Genomic DNA, 18,278 nt, shown 5'->3' on the forward strand with positions numbered 1-18,278 from the left:
TAATATATCCCTCTATAAAAAACAACTTTTAATAGAATATTTGTATATCTCAATCAAGAGCTACACAGAAAATCTTAAATATAAAGACATATTGAAAATAAAATAAGTATAACCTAGTATTTATAAAAATTTTTATATTAGCAAAGCGATTTCTATTTAGTGGTTTGAAATGCTGTGGAAGAAGGAGTCGATCTCAAAATGTGTAATGGTGCATCCGGTCCAGTATCATTATTATCTTGCTTACTAGGTTGAAGCATATTCCATAGAGGTATACCGTTCATCATCTCTTTTGGATCCATAGAGAACTGATCAACAAATATAGGAATGATCAAAATGGTTAAAAACAAGATAAATAAAACAAAATAGACAACACAATATTTTCTGATTGTAGCATCTCTATATTTTTGTTGTTTTATTGTAAAAATTCTATTATCTTTTTTAATATTCTTGGGTCTTAACCAAAATAATATCATCGAATGCCAAAAATCGATAAAAGGAAAGAAAAGTATTGGCGTTTGAAGATATAATAAGAAATGTACCAAAAAGAAGTCTGCAACAAAATATGACATTTCCATGACTTTAATAAAATACTCTCTTACAGGTTGAAATACCACTGACCATCCCATCCCAGTATTATACCACTTTCCTGACCACCAAGCAAGGTTTGATTTACTGTTTTTAAATTCCTTTGTAAAAAATTGAATGAGGACTCTAAACATAGATATATGCAAAAATATCGTAGTAATTACTAGAATTAACGTTCTTTTGAAATGCCATCCTTCTAAAAACCACATTATGACAAAATCCAATAAATATATAAAAACAGATATACCATGTGCAAGGAAAGCAACTGTTGCACCTGTATTATAATGACAACAGATGAGAATTGGTCCACAAATAAAGGATATACAAAATAATACCAAGAGACTACCCATATTGACTATAATAGGGAAAAAAGTTACTAGAACCAGACGGAATATAGAGTTTGTCGGTGTTGTATATTTTACACCAGTCTGTGCATTAGCAAATGTATATGCAGTGAAGCTAAAAAGAAATACTGCAACTGGTACAAAAAGTTCTGAAAAAAACAAATTCCATAGTTGAGGCCGATGATAACTTATTACATTTTGCTCCAATGTATTGGCGCTGTTTCTATTCTTACATCCAATGTATCTTGTTCTTTGTTCTTTGGTAAATGATGTCCATGAATGTTTTTTAAAGTAATGGTTACCATCGGAGAACCAATGAAGAATATTTTTATAATCAAGAATAAATTCCGACAAAAGATATTGATGTGGATTAAAAATAAATGGGGCAAAACAAAGAGAAACAACTGTGATCCAAAACCATAATAATGCTGGTTGCCACATTGTAACAGTAGCAAAAAGAAGCATCAAAAATATATGAAAACCTGAATAAATCGACACAGTTGCATATCTTGAATAGAGAACAGTAAAATCAATTCTTGTTATTGCAAACCCACGTCCACTAGATATATATCTGGCGCCACCAAAGGTTAAATCATTTAATAATGAACTAGCGTAAGTTTGGCACACAAACACTTCAAAAAGTGGAGCCATAGATAGGATGTGATGAAGGAATCTCTTCAAGGCTCTCAAGATACCTTTTTCCAGTAATTCTTGAATAATCAAAGGTGCAAATGCAATAAAAAACACAATAAAAATTGACAATACAAAAATTGAAACCCAATGTAGTGCAGGGTCAATATTATAACATCCTATTGGTTCTTGAAGATCTGTTATTTTTGAATTCTTTTTTTTATTACAGCTGATTGTTTCCAAATTCAGAGATCCTAAATTAAGGAGCAAAATAAAGAAGAGATTAAGAGACATAGATATGAATAAGTTATTGAGATGAAATCCAGGGTGTGCATAAAAGAATGTTAAAAATCTATCAACAGGCAATTGTGTTCCTAGATAATAATACTCTCTGGAAAGAAGCTGTTCACCCATACCTGCACCAATTTTTGTGGTGAAACTAAGAATTGAATCAAAACCTAAGTCACGACCTTTTCCACATTGATAGTAATCACTATGCTTAATACGACCTCCTCTACACAATGCTGTGATACCAGCATATATATCCTCATTCAAGTGTAAACCCTTTTGTGCTTTTGATATTCCTCCTCTTGTAACCATAAATATGGCATTTAAAAAATCAGGATGTCCATAATGCAGCTTGCCACCAATTTCAGCAAGAGTCCTTGCAAATAACGTCCCAAATGTTTGTTCTTTTCCCGCAGCTACATCCCCTAATACTCCAATATTCTCAGAAAAAATATATTCTCTTGCCCCAATAATAGCGACTGGGGCCTCACACTCATCATATTCAACACCAGGCACATAAGGAATATCGTTTGCTATAGATAATTCCTCAAATTCACTTAAAATAGAACGAATTTTAAGACATTCTTCTATATAATTATCTTGATTAGCATCTATAACTTGAATATACTCACCACGATAAAAAATTAACGAGTGATTTTGATTGTCAGATTTACCATTTCCTAAAATGGGATTCCCAGATAGTTTAATTTTAAAAATTGGCATGCGACGTTTCGTATCTTTATCAAAATTTGCATGGCCACTCGTCAAACAAGAATAGTATATTACATCTCCAGTTTTTTCACCTTCCTCTTCTAGAAGGTAGGATATATACATGCAGGGAAAAGACTGTAACAATAATTCGACAGATTCTTTCTCCTCCTCACTAAATTTAGCATACCGTTGCATAGCAACAACCATCCTAAACTTTCTATAGCTCATTTGTTCAAGATCATCTTGTAACGCAATTTGATTATTATCGTAAAGTTCTAACATTGAAGGGTTTTCTATTCTATATAATAATTGAATAGCATCATTATAATTCATAAAACCTGCAACAGTTCTATACAAAGTTTGAGCTCTAAGAGAAGCCCATATTCTTGTTCGAAGTGTGTAAAGTGGTTCAGAGGATGAAAATCCAATTAAACTATATGGAATATCATTTGCGTGATCCATAGGTTTCGCAGATCGAGTAGTAAAACTTTTTTCATTACTATTTTTATTATTTTCTGCTGATGCGGTATCTTCATTTTTAAATGATTGAACTGCCCCTGAACTGGTATCAGAATCATGATTCATCAACAAGATATTATGAATATTTTCTATTTTATCCTTTTTTTTTGCCAATAATTTGGTGTCAGTTATAAAATTTTTCCACTCTTCTTCATGTAGGTTTTTAATATACTCTAAAACTGGTATTCTACTTTTAGATGATTCATCCCTTATTAACTCTCTTAATCCTAACACAATTTTTTCTTCATAATGGGGAATTAATACTGTAAATGATGGCATACATTCGATTGGCATTGGTTCAGCCATTGGTGTTGATAAGGATTGTGCAAAAAAAGATACTCTTCTTTCTGCTTGCGAATTAGGTGGAAAGTATTCTTCTGACTTGTATGTAGAATCATCTTGAGCTATAAAAAATATAGGAGGTTTTAAGCCCTTTGACTCTGCTAATAAAGCATCAACTTGTATATAAATCAATTTTTGCACATGTTCAATAGCCAATAGATGCTCTCTATACATTGATACAATTATGGCGTTCCATGTTTGGGATATGAGCCATTTTGGTTTTAATCTAACTCGGACTTCTGTAGTAACCAAAATCTTAGCTTCTAATCTTTTTGGTAAACGTGAATAGATGTTTTTCCATGGTGTAAAGATTGAGGTACCTAATGATAATGAAATGACAATTGAAAAAATACAATTACAAATAATATACCATAAATAGGTATCTAAGAAGAATAACCCCAGGTCAGAGAGAATAATCAAGAACAATGTGATTTTCCCTTGGAGTTTGCATAGATAGGTTCCCAAAATAAGATCTCCATTACATCTTGATAAGTCAAGGATCGACAAAACTCTAATAGGATCTTTTATTGATAGGGTGAGAAAAAAATATGATTCAATATATTTTGCTAAAAAAACAAAAAACCAGAGTCCGCAAGAAAACCATCTACTTCTTGTAGGTAATTGGGGAAAAGATGCTGTAAATGTTTGGGAAGATATATATCTTCTCTTTTTTCTGCCTTTGTTTAAGTATGAGCCAAAGAAACCACCTAAGGGTCTAATAGAAAATATCAAAGTTGTTAGAACAGCAATAACAATCTGAATAATGGATAAAACATATGCATAATATGAATAGGTTACAAAACCATAACGAGATAGAATGAAGATAGTAGGTGTTATGTTTATTATTAAACAAAAGATTAGGCAACACATTCTCCAAGAAAGGGGCTGAGAGCCTGGCCATAATCTTGGGACACACCACCATTCAAAAAAAGTTGCTAATATTTGAATTAAACATGCAATAGAACCACCTAAGGCGACAATTGTATACCTCACTTGTTCCAACGGAGGATTATCTAAAAGTTGAACATAATCCTTTGTATATATAGTTGGTGTGTTATAGGTTGTGAAAAACCAAAATGGTGCAAAATGAATAATCCAAAATCTATTGAAATTTGTAATACAATGAATCCAACTTCTACTCTCTAAAAATGTTTTATAAAAAACTTTCTTCCAAACAATATTCTGAAAATTCAAATATCTTTCTGGCAAGGGGATATCTATTAATCTTTCACCTGTATTTAACACTATTCTTTCAATTCCCTCAGGATACCAGAATAATTGATTAATATCATCATATCCTATAGTTCGCTTATGGTCTTTATTTCTTTCAATCCACTGATTATCAGCGGTTGGCTTTTTCAATTGATTCCTTAGAAATTCATATAATGGTGTTATAACGTTATTTAAATAACTGTATTCTGGTAATTGTATATTTTGGTTATTTTGCTCAGTATAAGCATCAAAATCCAAAGCACATTTATATATAAAGCAAAGACATTCTGAGGTAAACCTGATTTGATTTGCTTCTCCCCAACATAGCAAATAAAGAGCTAGTTGTCTGATCATATCAGCTGGGGTAAGTTCTTTCATTTTTAACTTCCATTTATAATCAGCATTTTTCAATGGGTTATTTTTAGTCTCTTTATCCCAAGTGTTAAAATGTGGATGTGAATTGATAAATTCCTGCTCCCTAATCTCCCATTCTTTTATTTGATCTTTAATCGGAATCCCATTTTTCTTAGATATCTTAATATTTCTTTTATAACCTTTCCCTCTAAGATTCATATTTCTGTATCCTAATTCTTCATCCAAATCCAATTGAGCAGCAAAAAACCATTTTTTGAAATTTGCTTGATCGCCTCCGATATACGACGCATGAAGAGAGATTAAGGCATTATATGCATTTGCTCTGCTTGCTCTAGAATCCAACTGGGATAGTAAATGTTGAATCATATTTAACTTTGAACTATGTTGAAAGCCAAACTTCAGAGTTAGTTGTTCAAATATGTCTTTAATCTCTTGTTCTGTAACAGGAACATCGTCATTCTGACACCAAGCTGGGTATAGCATTGTGTAGTTTTAAGTCTTATTTGTTGAATCTTGTAAACAAACACTATGTTTATTTTAAAAAAAATCTAGTAAACATAGACATATCATATATATACATATATATATACTTCAAACCTTTTTTGAATTGAACATAAATTAGCCGCCGAGTTCCTTATGTCCATATTCTTCTCACTAATTATTAATGATATCAAAATACAACCCTAAATTAGGTCTTCTCTTTAAAAAAGAAAAAAAAAAAGAAAAAAGAAAAATGTAAAAAAGATTTTCAATATGGAATCCGTCGGATTTAATGGCAAATATCTAGCCTACAAATTTGTAAGCTGTATAAAGAACAAAATAAAAAAAAAATACAACCGTTAACAATTCCTTGAGATAATAGGGTTCAGGAAATCAAATCACCAATAGACGGTAACCTCTTTAAACATTTTATCACACGGAAGGTCTTGTAAACAGAAAAAAAAAACAATAGTCTTCTCAACAGTAAGATAATCCCTACTATAAATTAATGTGTCTTTCACTTTTTCTCTGGCAAAACCCTAACACTATTTGGTTTGAACCACCAAACAATTCGAATGCATAACAAAATTGCATAAAATAACATTGACTATACAGATAAAAAAAATAATTATGCTTGCACCCACTCATTAAATGCTCAATGCCCTTCTAGACTTCTAGAAAAACATATTGAAAAGTTGCACTATTTGATTGAAAAAAAAAGCAATAAACGTGGTAAAACAAAAAGAAAAAATAAGGTACCAAATTGTTTTATTTTTCTTTCTCTTTTTTGTTTTTTTTTCCTGTTTTAGAGATGGAACGAAAGATTCTCGTATCTCCGAACTAATCCGGCAACTATTTAGAACAATATCGCGGAAAAAAAATCAACACCACCACGAAAAAAAAAACAAAGCAAAACAAAAGAAATGCACGATCTGGCACGAATTTCATTTTATACTCTATTCTTGGCATTAAATGGTGTCTCCAAATTGTTTCAGAACTGTTTAAAACAATGTTGTTTACAATTCACCATTTTGAAAACCTTTCTGAAATTTACAGCCAAACAATACGTAAAAGTTAGTGGAAAATGAACATGCTCGAATGTTCAAATCTTCGAACTTGCCCACTTATACCTCACATTATATAAAATGTATGGACGCTTTATTTATATATACATATAAATACATTAATATACTTACTCTGGCGTATCTTGTTGACTCAATAAATTTATATATTCAACTCGACATTTGTTCTTTACCCTTTGAACTCATCTTCCTTTCCAGACATCTTGTAATCAAATTTCAGTTATCCTGCTAATCCAAACATTTAAAAGTGGTTAACGTCTATTCTGATTCCAACTTTTTGTCACTCCTTTTTAACTGAAAATACAAAAAAGTTCCTGTCAAATCTTTCTCTAAGGTTGCGTGTAACAAATGCGTTTTTCAAGTGTCTTAACTAGTAGTGCCCTTTTAGGTTCAGCTATTGCTGCTCCAGCTTTACACCATGGACATCAAAATAAGAGAGATGTCGTTGTTACTACTACTGTCCAACGTCAAATTACTGTTGTGGTAAATGGTCCTGCTCCAACCACCGATAATACCGCTGCTCCAGCTAATGCAAATACAATTTTGAATAACGAAACAGCTACAATTTCTACCCCTGCTGTTGCTGCCTCCGCTGTTGCTTCCTCTGCTGTTGCCCCTGCAGCTGCTGAAACTTCTTCCACTATTGAAAACCAAACTACTACTCTAGTTAACAGTGAAAGTACCATTGCATCCTCAACTACTTCCGTTGATACATCTAATACTGCAGCAACTGCCGGTGCTAAAGGTATTACCTATTCTCCATACAATGCCGACGGATCATGTAAGAGCACCTCTGAAGTTGCCTCTGATTTAGCTGTGTTGGCTGATTTCGATATTATTAGATTATACGGTGTTGATTGTAATCAAGTTGCTAATGTGTTACAAGCAAAGACTCCATCTCAAAAACTTTTCTTAGGTATTTTTTATGTTGATGCTATTGAAGCCGGTGTTCAAACCATAAAGGCTGCTATTGACCAATACGGTTCATGGAACGACGTTTACACCGTCTCTATCGGTAATGAATTAGTCAACGATGGTAAAGCTACACCTGCTCAAATTAGTCAATATGTGTCCACTGGTAGATCTGCTTTAAAGGCAGCTGGTTACACTGGTCCGGTTGTCTCTGTTGATACCTTCATTGCTGTTATTAACAACCCAGAATTGTGTAACTATTCTGATTACATGGGAGTTAATGCTCACGCTTACTTTGACAAACACACAGTCGCTGCTAATGCTGGTCCATGGCTTCTTGAACAAATTCAAAGAGTCTGGACTGCCTGTGATGGTAAGAAGAATGTTATGATTACTGAATCTGGTTGGCCAAGTAAAGGTGATACTTATGGTGTTGCTGTCCCCTCTAAGGCCAATCAAAAAGCTGCAATTGCTTCTATTGAGAAAACTTGTGGAAGTGACACTATTCTATTCACTGCTTTCAATGACTACTGGAAACCTGATGGTCCATATGGTGTTGAAAAATACTGGGGTATTTTCTCAGATTAAGATATAACGACTTCTTATTTTTTTTATGAAACTTTACGCACAAAGATGTCAACTATATACACACACTTCTTTTTCTTTTTCTTGCCTCAGTTTTTTAAAATGTAACAATCGTGCAATACTTCCATTTCTTTCGTTCGATTTATCTTTATTATATTCATTTCGATACCTTACTTTATATTTTATTACTACTTATGTAAAGATACATACATGTTTGAATTCGTATATAGTATATTTATGAATCTATATATATATATATAATAGAACATTATTAGTTCTAATGAGTTTTTAAAAAAAATTAAACATGAACCTTACTAATTTTTGATAAACATTGGCCTATCCCCGGTGGAATGCGAACGTAACCTATCAGGATGATCCATAACTATACTATCCCAATCTTTCATTTTGTCGTACAGAACAATCTTCTCTAATTCTTCATTAGTATAACCAGATAATGACTTCATAGACATACGATTACCATAAGAAATTATAACACCTAATTTAATCCTTGAAAACTCCTTTTGTCCTAGACCAAATAATTGATGAAGTCTCTCCTTCGTATCAGTAAATTTCTCCCCTGGTAATAAACTAAATAAAAATGATATACCATGTCTATTCTCCAAATCCTTAAAATATTGACTGACGATTACAATTTTGCCTTGGTTAGAATCGTTCTTATCTCTACTGAACGTGACACTGTTCTCCATATTTACTTCTGGAGTGGTTGAATTAGTATCACTATCTGAATCAATATCTTGTTTTGATACCAAATGATATAATTCTTCCGGCAAAACCCTACCAAATATCAATGAAGTTTTAGGAATTTGTTTAAACATGGTATCTTCTGATAAAACCATCTCAAATTTAAAATTATTATTTGTCCAGAGTAACGTATCGTTCTTTTCTTTATCAGAAATACCGATCTTATTCTGTATTTTATCTAGAAATTCCTTTACTGTACAATTATTTGGTATTTCAAATTCAAAACATTGGAAATGAATATAACTATTTTTTAGCCAGTAAAATTTAACAGGTCTTAAATGTTCAAACTCTTTTAGTGGGATAGATAAAACTTCGTATTCAAACGGTGGTATTGAAGAACAGTTAAAATCTTTGATCAAAAAGTCATTTAATATGGAATATGATTTTAGAGCAAAGCGTCCATTGGAATATATAGCAAAAATTTTTAAATAATTGGCATCACATCCAACTTTTTCAGCAACAACCTTGGACAATTCTTCAAATGGTGTATAAGCTGAGGCCCATATTTCAAAATTTTTATCAGGTGAATTAATATCATTATATTCTTCTTGTGTATCTGTTGACTTAGTAAATTTCAAATTAACCCTATGTCCTAGAAAATCGTAGTATTTAACAATATCATCATAGATAGGTTGCCTATTGTCATGAATATTGTCTTTTGAACACAGCTCAAATGATATAATATCACCAGTATCTATTTCAGCCGTAATAAATTGGGAATTGTCTGGGAGTAATGCAATGTTATCTACATTAATCTCTTCGTATAATTTCAACTCCTCTTTGTTTCCAATAATTTCATTCAACATCTTTTTAAAATCAGAGACTTCATCAAATGGTGATACTAAAACATGACCGAAACCTAATAATTTTTGCTCTTCCATATTAAATTGTTTAACAAAAATAAGATTAGTAGAGTCTTTTAAAAGTGGGACAGGATACACTTCTAAAAATTCATTTAAATTTTCTCTTATTTTTCTGATTAGTACATCATCCACCTTTTCAAAATCAATTTTATTATGTTTCCTCAACTCCAATAAATACTTCAAATCTAAATATGGTTCTTCAACAAAAACATCACATCCTTGAACAGATTGTTCTTCTTCCAGTCTTAATACATCTTCTATTGTTACATTCACATCACTTGGATCTAAATAATGAGAGGTTCTTAAAGTACTATTTTGACGCATAATCATATCCCAACATCTAATGGTATTCTCCTTGGGAATATTTAATTTATTTTTGAGTTCATCATAAAAGTCTACCAATTTTTTTGTTCTTTCGACCTTTAATGTTAATGGTTGTTCTTTACCATTATTAAGACCCTCATACGAGTACTTGAATATTGGATTAGGAACAGTATCTAAACCTTCAAAGTTGATAAAGTTCAACAAATTATGAACCCTAATGTTCAGATATAAATGTGCATCTCTAAGTTCCTTTTCACGAGCAGCACGTTCTTTGTTTTCTCTTTCCACTCTTGCAATAATATGTTTTGGAACATCTTCAATAGTAACAGGTCGTAACAATTCTTCTTCTCTATCCTTTCTGATATATACTAACATATATGCACTTGTATGACGGGCTAACATATATTCCTGATATTGCTCTCTCGACATCATTTTAATTTGTTCTTCAGGGAGCCTTTCAATACCAAAATTTTCATCTAAAGCTTGCTTTTTAGTTACTTTCCATACTCTTTCATCATCAAATCTGTACCATTGATCTTCCACATTTGGCTTAATCATGGCATAATAATGTCCAGTTGAGATATCACCAGCATGAACCAATATACCATGTAATCTATATATATGTGCATATGGTTCATTAATTTGTGGACTATCTTTATCAAGATATGGCAATACATCAATAGTCTCTGGAAATTCATAACGATCGTTAATTTTTATTAATTGGTCATAATTAAAATCATATTCAAATCTTTTCAATTGTAAATGCAGTATTGATGGGAACGATTCAAATATCACACCCTTTTCAGCATCTTGTAAACCATGTCCCTGTGCAGCATATTGATTTTCCCCATTCATTAGTTCAATTTCAATGTAATTTTTAAACGAATCTTCCAGTCCTTTTAAATTTTTAACATTTAATTGTAGATCCCAAAAATCTTCTACTCTAGATGATTCGTAATCCACATTAATACATCTAATATAACTTTTCATTTTTCCAACAAAAAGATTATTTAAACTTCCTTCAACAGGTGTGCCTTTCATCCTATTCTCTAATCTATCCATTAATATTCTATTTAATTCTTGCACATCATGTTGTGTGAAGGCGTCTCCACTATCCCATCCGAATGAGCGTGTTAACTCTAGTGTGTCTAACGGTTCATCTGAGACTTGTAATTGATAGAATGCTCTCTGTAAAGCCATAGGAACACTATTATTGGGACTATCCTTATCTGTTGGAATTTGATAAACTAATTTTCTAAAGATTTTTGTGAAGAAATATGATTGTAACAAAGAATTCAAATAACAAGTAGCACCTTGATTTTTGAAACCGACGTATCCAGTTTCTTTCTTAGAATTGTAGTTGATAAAATTATGCCATAGAACACCAGTAGGGTCCTTTAAAATCCGAATATAGACAGTGATATTTAATGAACCGTCATTTAATAAAGGTTTCAATCTTCCCTTGGATGGATATTTCAGGTGATTAACATCAACAACATTAGAAAACCCCCAATCTGTATCTGAAGAATTAAATCTATGAAATGACCTATTAATAACTTGTACAGTGGCATCATCTTCAGGTCTTGACAGCACTATAGCGAATTGAGCACAACAGTACCAATCAGGATCTACATTTTCTTTTGGATGAGGTGCCAAGTATATGGCAATACCTTTATTATGGTTTCCATTCGGAAATAGTAATAGATTCCATTTAAAATTTCCTATCTGAATTTGCGGAGACTCATATTTTAATTGTTGTAATTTAAACCAATTATCAATATGCCATGAGAATATGCCTTCTATTTCAGTCTCTTGATCTTCCAATTTTGGTATGATCTCTTCAAACTTTTTACCTAAATCACAAGGCTCTGAGAGGATTTCTCCATACTGTATAGCAGCCATAGCTTATGCAATTAATATACGACAAATAACTGTGTTTTTGGTAGTAATAGAAGAAAGGCCAAACCAAAACAGAGCAAGAATATTGAACAAATATATCACAACTTGCAGTTATTGAACTAAACTCTCAATCTTTTGATCAAGTCACTAAATATTGTTTTACAATTTGACTATTCCTTGTTATTATTTCTGTTCTTTCTTCTTCTTTCTGCAAGAATGGTTGTTACTTGCTTGCTGTTGTCAGGAGTTTGTCTGACATATTTGAATTCCCCTTTAAAAATTAAATAACCCTTCCTAAACGAAAATCAAAATTAAAAAGAAAAGGAAAAAGAAAAGGGAAAAAAACAAAGAACCCCAATTTTTTCTTTTTTTTTTTTTTAATTTTGAAATCTCCGTAAAACAAAGTTTCTTGGTCATGTGACCTTAGAGCACACCATATATGTTAATAGTGGTTCAGATTTCTTTTTGCAACAACAATTACTTTTTACAAGGTACAAGATTGAGGTAGACAAGAAAGGATTCATAAATAGTAGAAGGTGATCATCAGATTTTTTACTTCTGGATCCTAGTCTGAACAATTTTAACCAAAACTCAACCAAATAGAAGGATACTTTATTTTTTAAAGCAAGAATTATTTAAGTTTTGCATTTCCGAAGATGTTGGGACCAATTTGTCCAACAGCTATTGCTTATTCTATCGGGAGACACACTATCAAAACAGGTTTGTTACAACATGTACTAGGTATATCACCTCTATCAAGACTACATGTGTTAACTAAAAGATATGTGTCTAGTGAAATTCAAGCTAAAGATCAACAAGCAGGTGAATCAAACACAGCTACAGACACAGGTGTGATCCATAAAACAGAAAGAGAAACTTTAATCTATTTCCACAACATATATGCAGGAGAAATGTCCATTTGGAATCCTATGCTATGGTTCAATTCTTTGTTTGTTGACCAATCTAGAGATGCAATTAGATCAAGAATAAAGAACCTGGCTAGTCCTGAAACAAAACCTATTGATGGATTGGAATTGCGTTCTACCATCCCAGTTAAAAGAGATGGTGGTGTATTTGCCACTTTTTTGGTACCTTATAGATACACTTTAGCTGAAGTTAACTCAATGATTCAGCAAAACACCACAAGGGAATCCTCCAAGAGTATCTTTTCATACTTCACAAAAGTCTCTGCTTTTCCAGTGAAAGGTTCTCCATGGATTGAAGATTTAAAAAGACTACCTAATAAGACTATAAAAATAAAATTCCAAGGTCCTATTTTAACTGAAGAGGAAATTTATTTGTTGTTTAGAAGATATGGAAAAATTGTGGATATTTATCCTCCCAAAAAAGGTGAATCTGTTGCAGTACTAAAATATGATTCATATAGAGGTTCGATTTGTGCTAAAAATTGTGTCTCTGGTATTGAAATTAATAATACAGTGTTGCATATACAGTATGAAGCCGTTGTTAAGACCCCTTTCATTACAAATTTTTTCGTCAACCACACAAGAATTGCAATCCCTGTATTCATTGCACTTCTTTCTATTGCTGCAGTTTTAATATTTGATCCAATCCGCGAATTCTTTATTGAACAAAAAATCACTCACAAATATTCATTATCTAAGGATAACATCTGGATTAAAAAAATTATTAAATTTACTGATTCAACAGTTAATCAATTTACTAAGTATTGGTCAAGTGATGAAAGGAATCACCCAATTGTCCATCTTTGGGGTGAAAGGATGGAAAGGGTTGAGGATTTGAAAATGTGGTTAGAGGAAAACACAAACACTTTTGTTATCATCAGAGGTCCGCGTGGCTCAGGTAAGCGTGAACTTGTAATGGAACATACTTTAAATGAAAGAAATAATATTTTGTATTTTGATTGTGACAAAATTATTAAGTCAAGAACTGATTCAAAGTTCTTGTGGAACGTTGCTAATGAAATAGGTTATTTCCCAATATTTCCATGGGTGAATTCATTTACTAGTATTATTGATTTAATGGTTCAAGGTTTGACTGGTCAAAAGACTGGGTTGTCTGAATCTAAAGAAACACAATTCAGAAATATACTTACCACGTCTATTATGTCCATCAAAAGAATTGCCTTAAAGTATTATAAGCCAATAATAACAGAAGGAAATGAAAAGATCAACATTAAAGAAGAAGATTATTTGCAACAGCATCCAGAAGCCAAACCTGTTATTGTAATTGATAGATTTGCTGGTAGTTCAGATATAAATGGATTTATATATAAAGAACTAGCAGATTGGGCTGCAATGTTAGTGCAAATGAATGTTGCTCACGTCATATTCTTAACTGAAAATGTGGCTTCCGATCAAATTTTGTCAGAGTCATTCCCAAATCAAGTTTTCAAAACATTAATATTATCTGATGCGTCAAAATCCAATGCTAAAAATTATGTATTATCTCAATTACAAGATAAAACTAGAAATGGGAATAATTATATTACTAAAGAGACTTCTAATGGCGAATTAAATTCTCAAATTATTGCTGAGATTGATGAAGCATTGGATCCTTTAGGAGGTAGAATGCTTGATTTACAAGCATTTGTTAGGAGAGTTAAATCAGGTGAGGATCCATTGAAAGCTTTAGAAAAAATGGTTGAACAAGCTTCTGAACAAATCACTCAAATATTTTTAAGTGATAAAATTGATGGGGTCAAGAGTGCACAGGCCTGGGAATTAATTGAGATGTTGAGTACGAAACCTGTAATTTCATATAGTGACATCGTTTTCAAACCACTATTTAAAGCTGCGCCTGAATTAGGAATTATGGAATTAGAAAAAAAAGGTCTTATTACAGTGTCAAGAGATCGTGGTGTTTTCCAAGAAATTCGTCCAGCTAGACCATTATTTAGAGCTGCATTCAATTATTTGGTAAATGATGCTCAGTTATCTACTGTTTTAAAGACAAGATATTTATTAAGGGTTGTTGCATTTGAAACTAAACGAATTCAAAAATGGGAGGAAGAGTTATTTCCACTCAATAATCTTATGGATCAAAAACCATTCAAAGCTAGATTGGATTATCTTTCTGGGAAGATTAAATTAAGTAGCGCAGTTATTGATAAATGTGAAAGTGAGATAAAAGAATTGTCAATGAAGAAATGAAGATGATAAATATATATACAAGAAGAAAAAAAAGGAAAAAAAAATGGAATCATTTTTTTTTAGCATGTAGAACTTAATAATATTCTAAATTAAGCAAACTATATACATTATTTTTATATTATTTGAATGTTAAATTAAATAATATTTACAAAAAAAAGCATATAAATAACTTTTACATATGTAGAAACTTCTAACCATATGTGAACTTAATGAAATTGAATAGTATTAACTAATATTTTGAAGTGAGAATATTTCTTCTTATGCTTTATTATATGTTTTTGATATGTTATTTTTTCTAGTACTGTTGAATAGAATAGTTTAGAATAGAAAAAGGAAGCGTTTTGGATAGTTATTCCACCATCAACGGTGTTTTCTCCAAAATTTCTTACATAAAAACTTTTACAGGATACGTAGTCTTAAACGAAGGCTTTTTTACAAGATTAGTTACACCTCTACCATCTTGTAAGAGACTTCTAACTATTTTTATGATGAACTGTGACAATATTTGTCTTAACAAAAAAAAGTATTCCAAGAAGACAAGCTATTACCAAACTATGTTAGTATAGTTAAACTCATCTGAATAATGTATAGGAAAAGGCGAAAGCAGAACTACATAGACTAATGCTTATTCCACAGTTTTGAACATCTGAATACACCCCAATTTTTTTCAAAACTTATCTCTATTTTTTATTTTTTTGGTCATACTCATTATCAAAATTACCACATTGGGGAAACAGTACTAACATCACAATAGTTGGAAAATTTGGAGATTTTAGAGACATGAAAAATAAATAATTGACAGGTAAAAAGTGGTCTTAATCCAACATATTAACAAGAAATCCATCTAGTCAGTTACCAAGATGAAATACTTATTTTTTTTTGTTAATATTCAAAGAAAAGAGAAAAAGGAGAGTGAGCAAATTTGTTTATGTCAGATGCTAGGAAAAGTCTAATTTTCAAGCATTTACTAAGAGCTAAGGAACTACTACCAATTGCATAACATTTTGATATAAATGGTGATCAAATTAGGGATCCAATATCCTCAAATAGTATCGAAGCTATCAATAAAATGCTTTAGACAGAATTCTATAAGATTGCTACATAAAAAGCAATATCAACCAAAATTAATATCTTTAAACACTATTACTAAGTCAAATGTTATACAAAATTTGATTTATAACAAAAGAAGTTATAGTTTAACTCCTGCTTCTCATTTTAAATGTTTATCTCAGTTGAGCCATGCACATATGTCTTCTTCAGAAAATAAAAATGATACTATTATTAAGAGTGTAAAAAACGAGCTTTCAAAATCCTCAGCCTCCAAGGTAAAAAAAGCAAATGTTGTTGGTTCTACTACTGTTTCCAACACAACAACAAAAAAATTACCAACAATATCCGAATTAAAAATCTTAAAAGATCTTTTTAAATATATATGGCCTAAAGGAAATAATAAAGTTAGAATTAGAGTTTTGATTGCATTATCTTTATTAATAGGTGCTAAGATACTGAACGTACAAGTTCCCTTTTTCTTCAAACAAACAATCGATTCAATGAATATAGATTGGTCACACCCTACTGTTACGTTGCCTGCAGCTATCACATTAACCATCTTATCATATGGTGTGGCCCGTTTTGGAGCAGTTTTGTTTGGTGAATTAAGAAATGCAGTCTTTGCTAAAGTCGCACAAGACGCTATTAGAACAGTATCCTTAGAAACATTTAAACATTTAATGAAATTGGATTTGGGGTGGCATCTGTCAAGACAGACAGGTGGTTTAACAAGAGCCATGGATAGAGGCACTAAAGGTATTTCCTATGTATTAAATGCCATGGTCTTCCATATTATCCCTATTAGTTTTGAAATATCTATTGTGTGCGGTATTTTAACTCATCAATTTGGTGCATCCTTTGCTGGTATTACGTTTTTAACTATGCTATTGTATTCAATCTTCACCATTAGAACTACTGCATGGAGGACAGAATTTAGAAGAGCAGCCAATAGAGCTGATAATAAAGGTGCCAGTGTTGCATTAGATTCACTAATTAACTTTGAAGCAGTTAAATATTTTAATAATGAATCATATTTGGCTCAGAAATATAATGCGGCATTAGAAAACTATAAAGATTCACAAGTGAAAGTTGCCCAATCTTTAGCATTTTTGAACGCCGGCCAAAATTTGATTTTTACGTCGGCTTTAACTGGTATGATGTATATGGGTTGTACAGGTGTCCTAGGTGGTGATTTGACTGTGGGTGATTTAGTATTAATTAATCAACTAGTGTTTCAACTTTCTGTCCCACTAAATTTTCTAGGGAGTGTTTATAGGGAACTAAAACAATCGTTAATCGATATGGAATCTTTATTTAAGATAAGAAAAAATGAAGTTAAGATTCAGAACCCTGTTCAACCAAAAATGCTACCAAATTCTAATATAAAGCCATATGAAATAAAATTTGAAAATGTCACCTTTGGATATGAACCAGATCGTAAAATCTTACAAAATGCCAGCTTTATGATTAATGGAGGTGAAAAGACAGCCATTGTAGGTCCCTCAGGTAGCGGTAAATCGACGATTTTAAAGTTAGTGTTCAGATTTTATGATCCTGAGGAAGGTAGGATATTAATTAATGGTGAGGATATTAGAAACTTCAATTTGGATTCGTTGAGGAAAGTTCTTGGTGTGGTGCCTCAGGATACGCCTTTATTTAATGACACAATCTGGGAAAATGTGAAGTTTGGTAGAATTGATGCTACAGATGATGAAATTAATACAGTTATTGATAAGGCACATTTACGACCCTTAATTAATAAGTTAGGGAAGGGTACAGAAACGATTGTTGGTGAACGCGGATTAATGATAAGTGGTGGGGAAAAACAAAGATTGGCAATTGCCAGAGTTTTACTAAAAGATGCGTCGATTATGTTCTTTGATGAAGCTACTAGTGCATTGGACACACATACCGAACAAAACTTGCTACGTACCATAAGGTCCAACTTTAAGGACCGTACCAAGACCAGTGTATACATTGCCCATAGACTAAGAACTGTAGCAGATGCAGACAAGATTATAGTGCTGGAGGAGGGACGCGTCAAGGAAGAAGGTACACACACTGAATTATTAGCCCGCGAGAAATCCCTGTACAAGGACCTTTGGAATATACAGGAAAATCTCGAACTTATTGAAAATGAGATCGAAGAGGAAGCAAAAATGATTAACCAACGCCCATGAT

General features: G+C 32.0%; 5 protein-coding genes across 5 annotated transcripts; 3 read left to right on the plus strand and 2 right to left on the minus strand.

The window, feature by feature from the left end:
- Positions 1-152: 152 nt before the first annotated feature.
- On the minus strand, positions 153-5,489 carry FKS3 (putative 1,3-beta-D-glucan synthase; the record flags this gene model as incomplete). The annotated part of the gene is made up of 1 exon (XM_064859177.1): positions 153-5,489. One exon carries the CDS (start codon positions 5,487-5,489, stop codon positions 153-155), a length of 5,337 nt encoding a protein of 1,778 aa, XP_064713986.1.
- A 1,427-nt stretch (positions 5,490-6,916) lies between these two features.
- Positions 6,917-8,068, plus strand: SCW10 (putative family 17 glucosidase; the record flags this gene model as incomplete). Its single annotated transcript, XM_064859178.1, has 1 exon — positions 6,917-8,068. One exon carries the CDS (start codon positions 6,917-6,919, stop codon positions 8,066-8,068), a length of 1,152 nt encoding a protein of 383 aa, XP_064713987.1.
- A 311-nt stretch (positions 8,069-8,379) lies between these two features.
- UBP15 (ubiquitin-specific protease UBP15) lies at positions 8,380-11,916 on the minus strand (the record flags this gene model as incomplete). Its single annotated transcript, XM_064859179.1, has 1 exon — positions 8,380-11,916. One exon carries the CDS (start codon positions 11,914-11,916, stop codon positions 8,380-8,382), a length of 3,537 nt encoding a protein of 1,178 aa, XP_064713988.1.
- A 653-nt stretch (positions 11,917-12,569) lies between these two features.
- YME2 (Yme2p) lies at positions 12,570-15,047 on the plus strand (the record flags this gene model as incomplete). The annotated part of the gene is made up of 1 exon (XM_064859180.1): positions 12,570-15,047. One exon carries the CDS (start codon positions 12,570-12,572, stop codon positions 15,045-15,047), a length of 2,478 nt encoding a protein of 825 aa, XP_064713989.1.
- A 1,013-nt stretch (positions 15,048-16,060) lies between these two features.
- ATM1 (ATP-binding cassette Fe/S cluster precursor transporter ATM1) lies at positions 16,061-18,277 on the plus strand (the record flags this gene model as incomplete). Its single annotated transcript, XM_064859181.1, has 1 exon — positions 16,061-18,277. The coding sequence occupies one exon, from the start codon at positions 16,061-16,063 to the stop codon at positions 18,275-18,277; it is 2,217 nt and encodes a 738-aa protein (XP_064713990.1).
- Between the last annotated feature and the right edge of the window lies 1 nt (position 18,278).

The sequence above is a fragment of the Arxiozyma heterogenica genome (genome assembly GCF_036370985.1).
Source record: "Arxiozyma heterogenica strain weizmannii chromosome Unknown scaffold_21, whole genome shotgun sequence".
Classification (NCBI taxonomy): Eukaryota; Fungi; Ascomycota; class Saccharomycetes; order Saccharomycetales; family Saccharomycetaceae; genus Arxiozyma; species Arxiozyma heterogenica.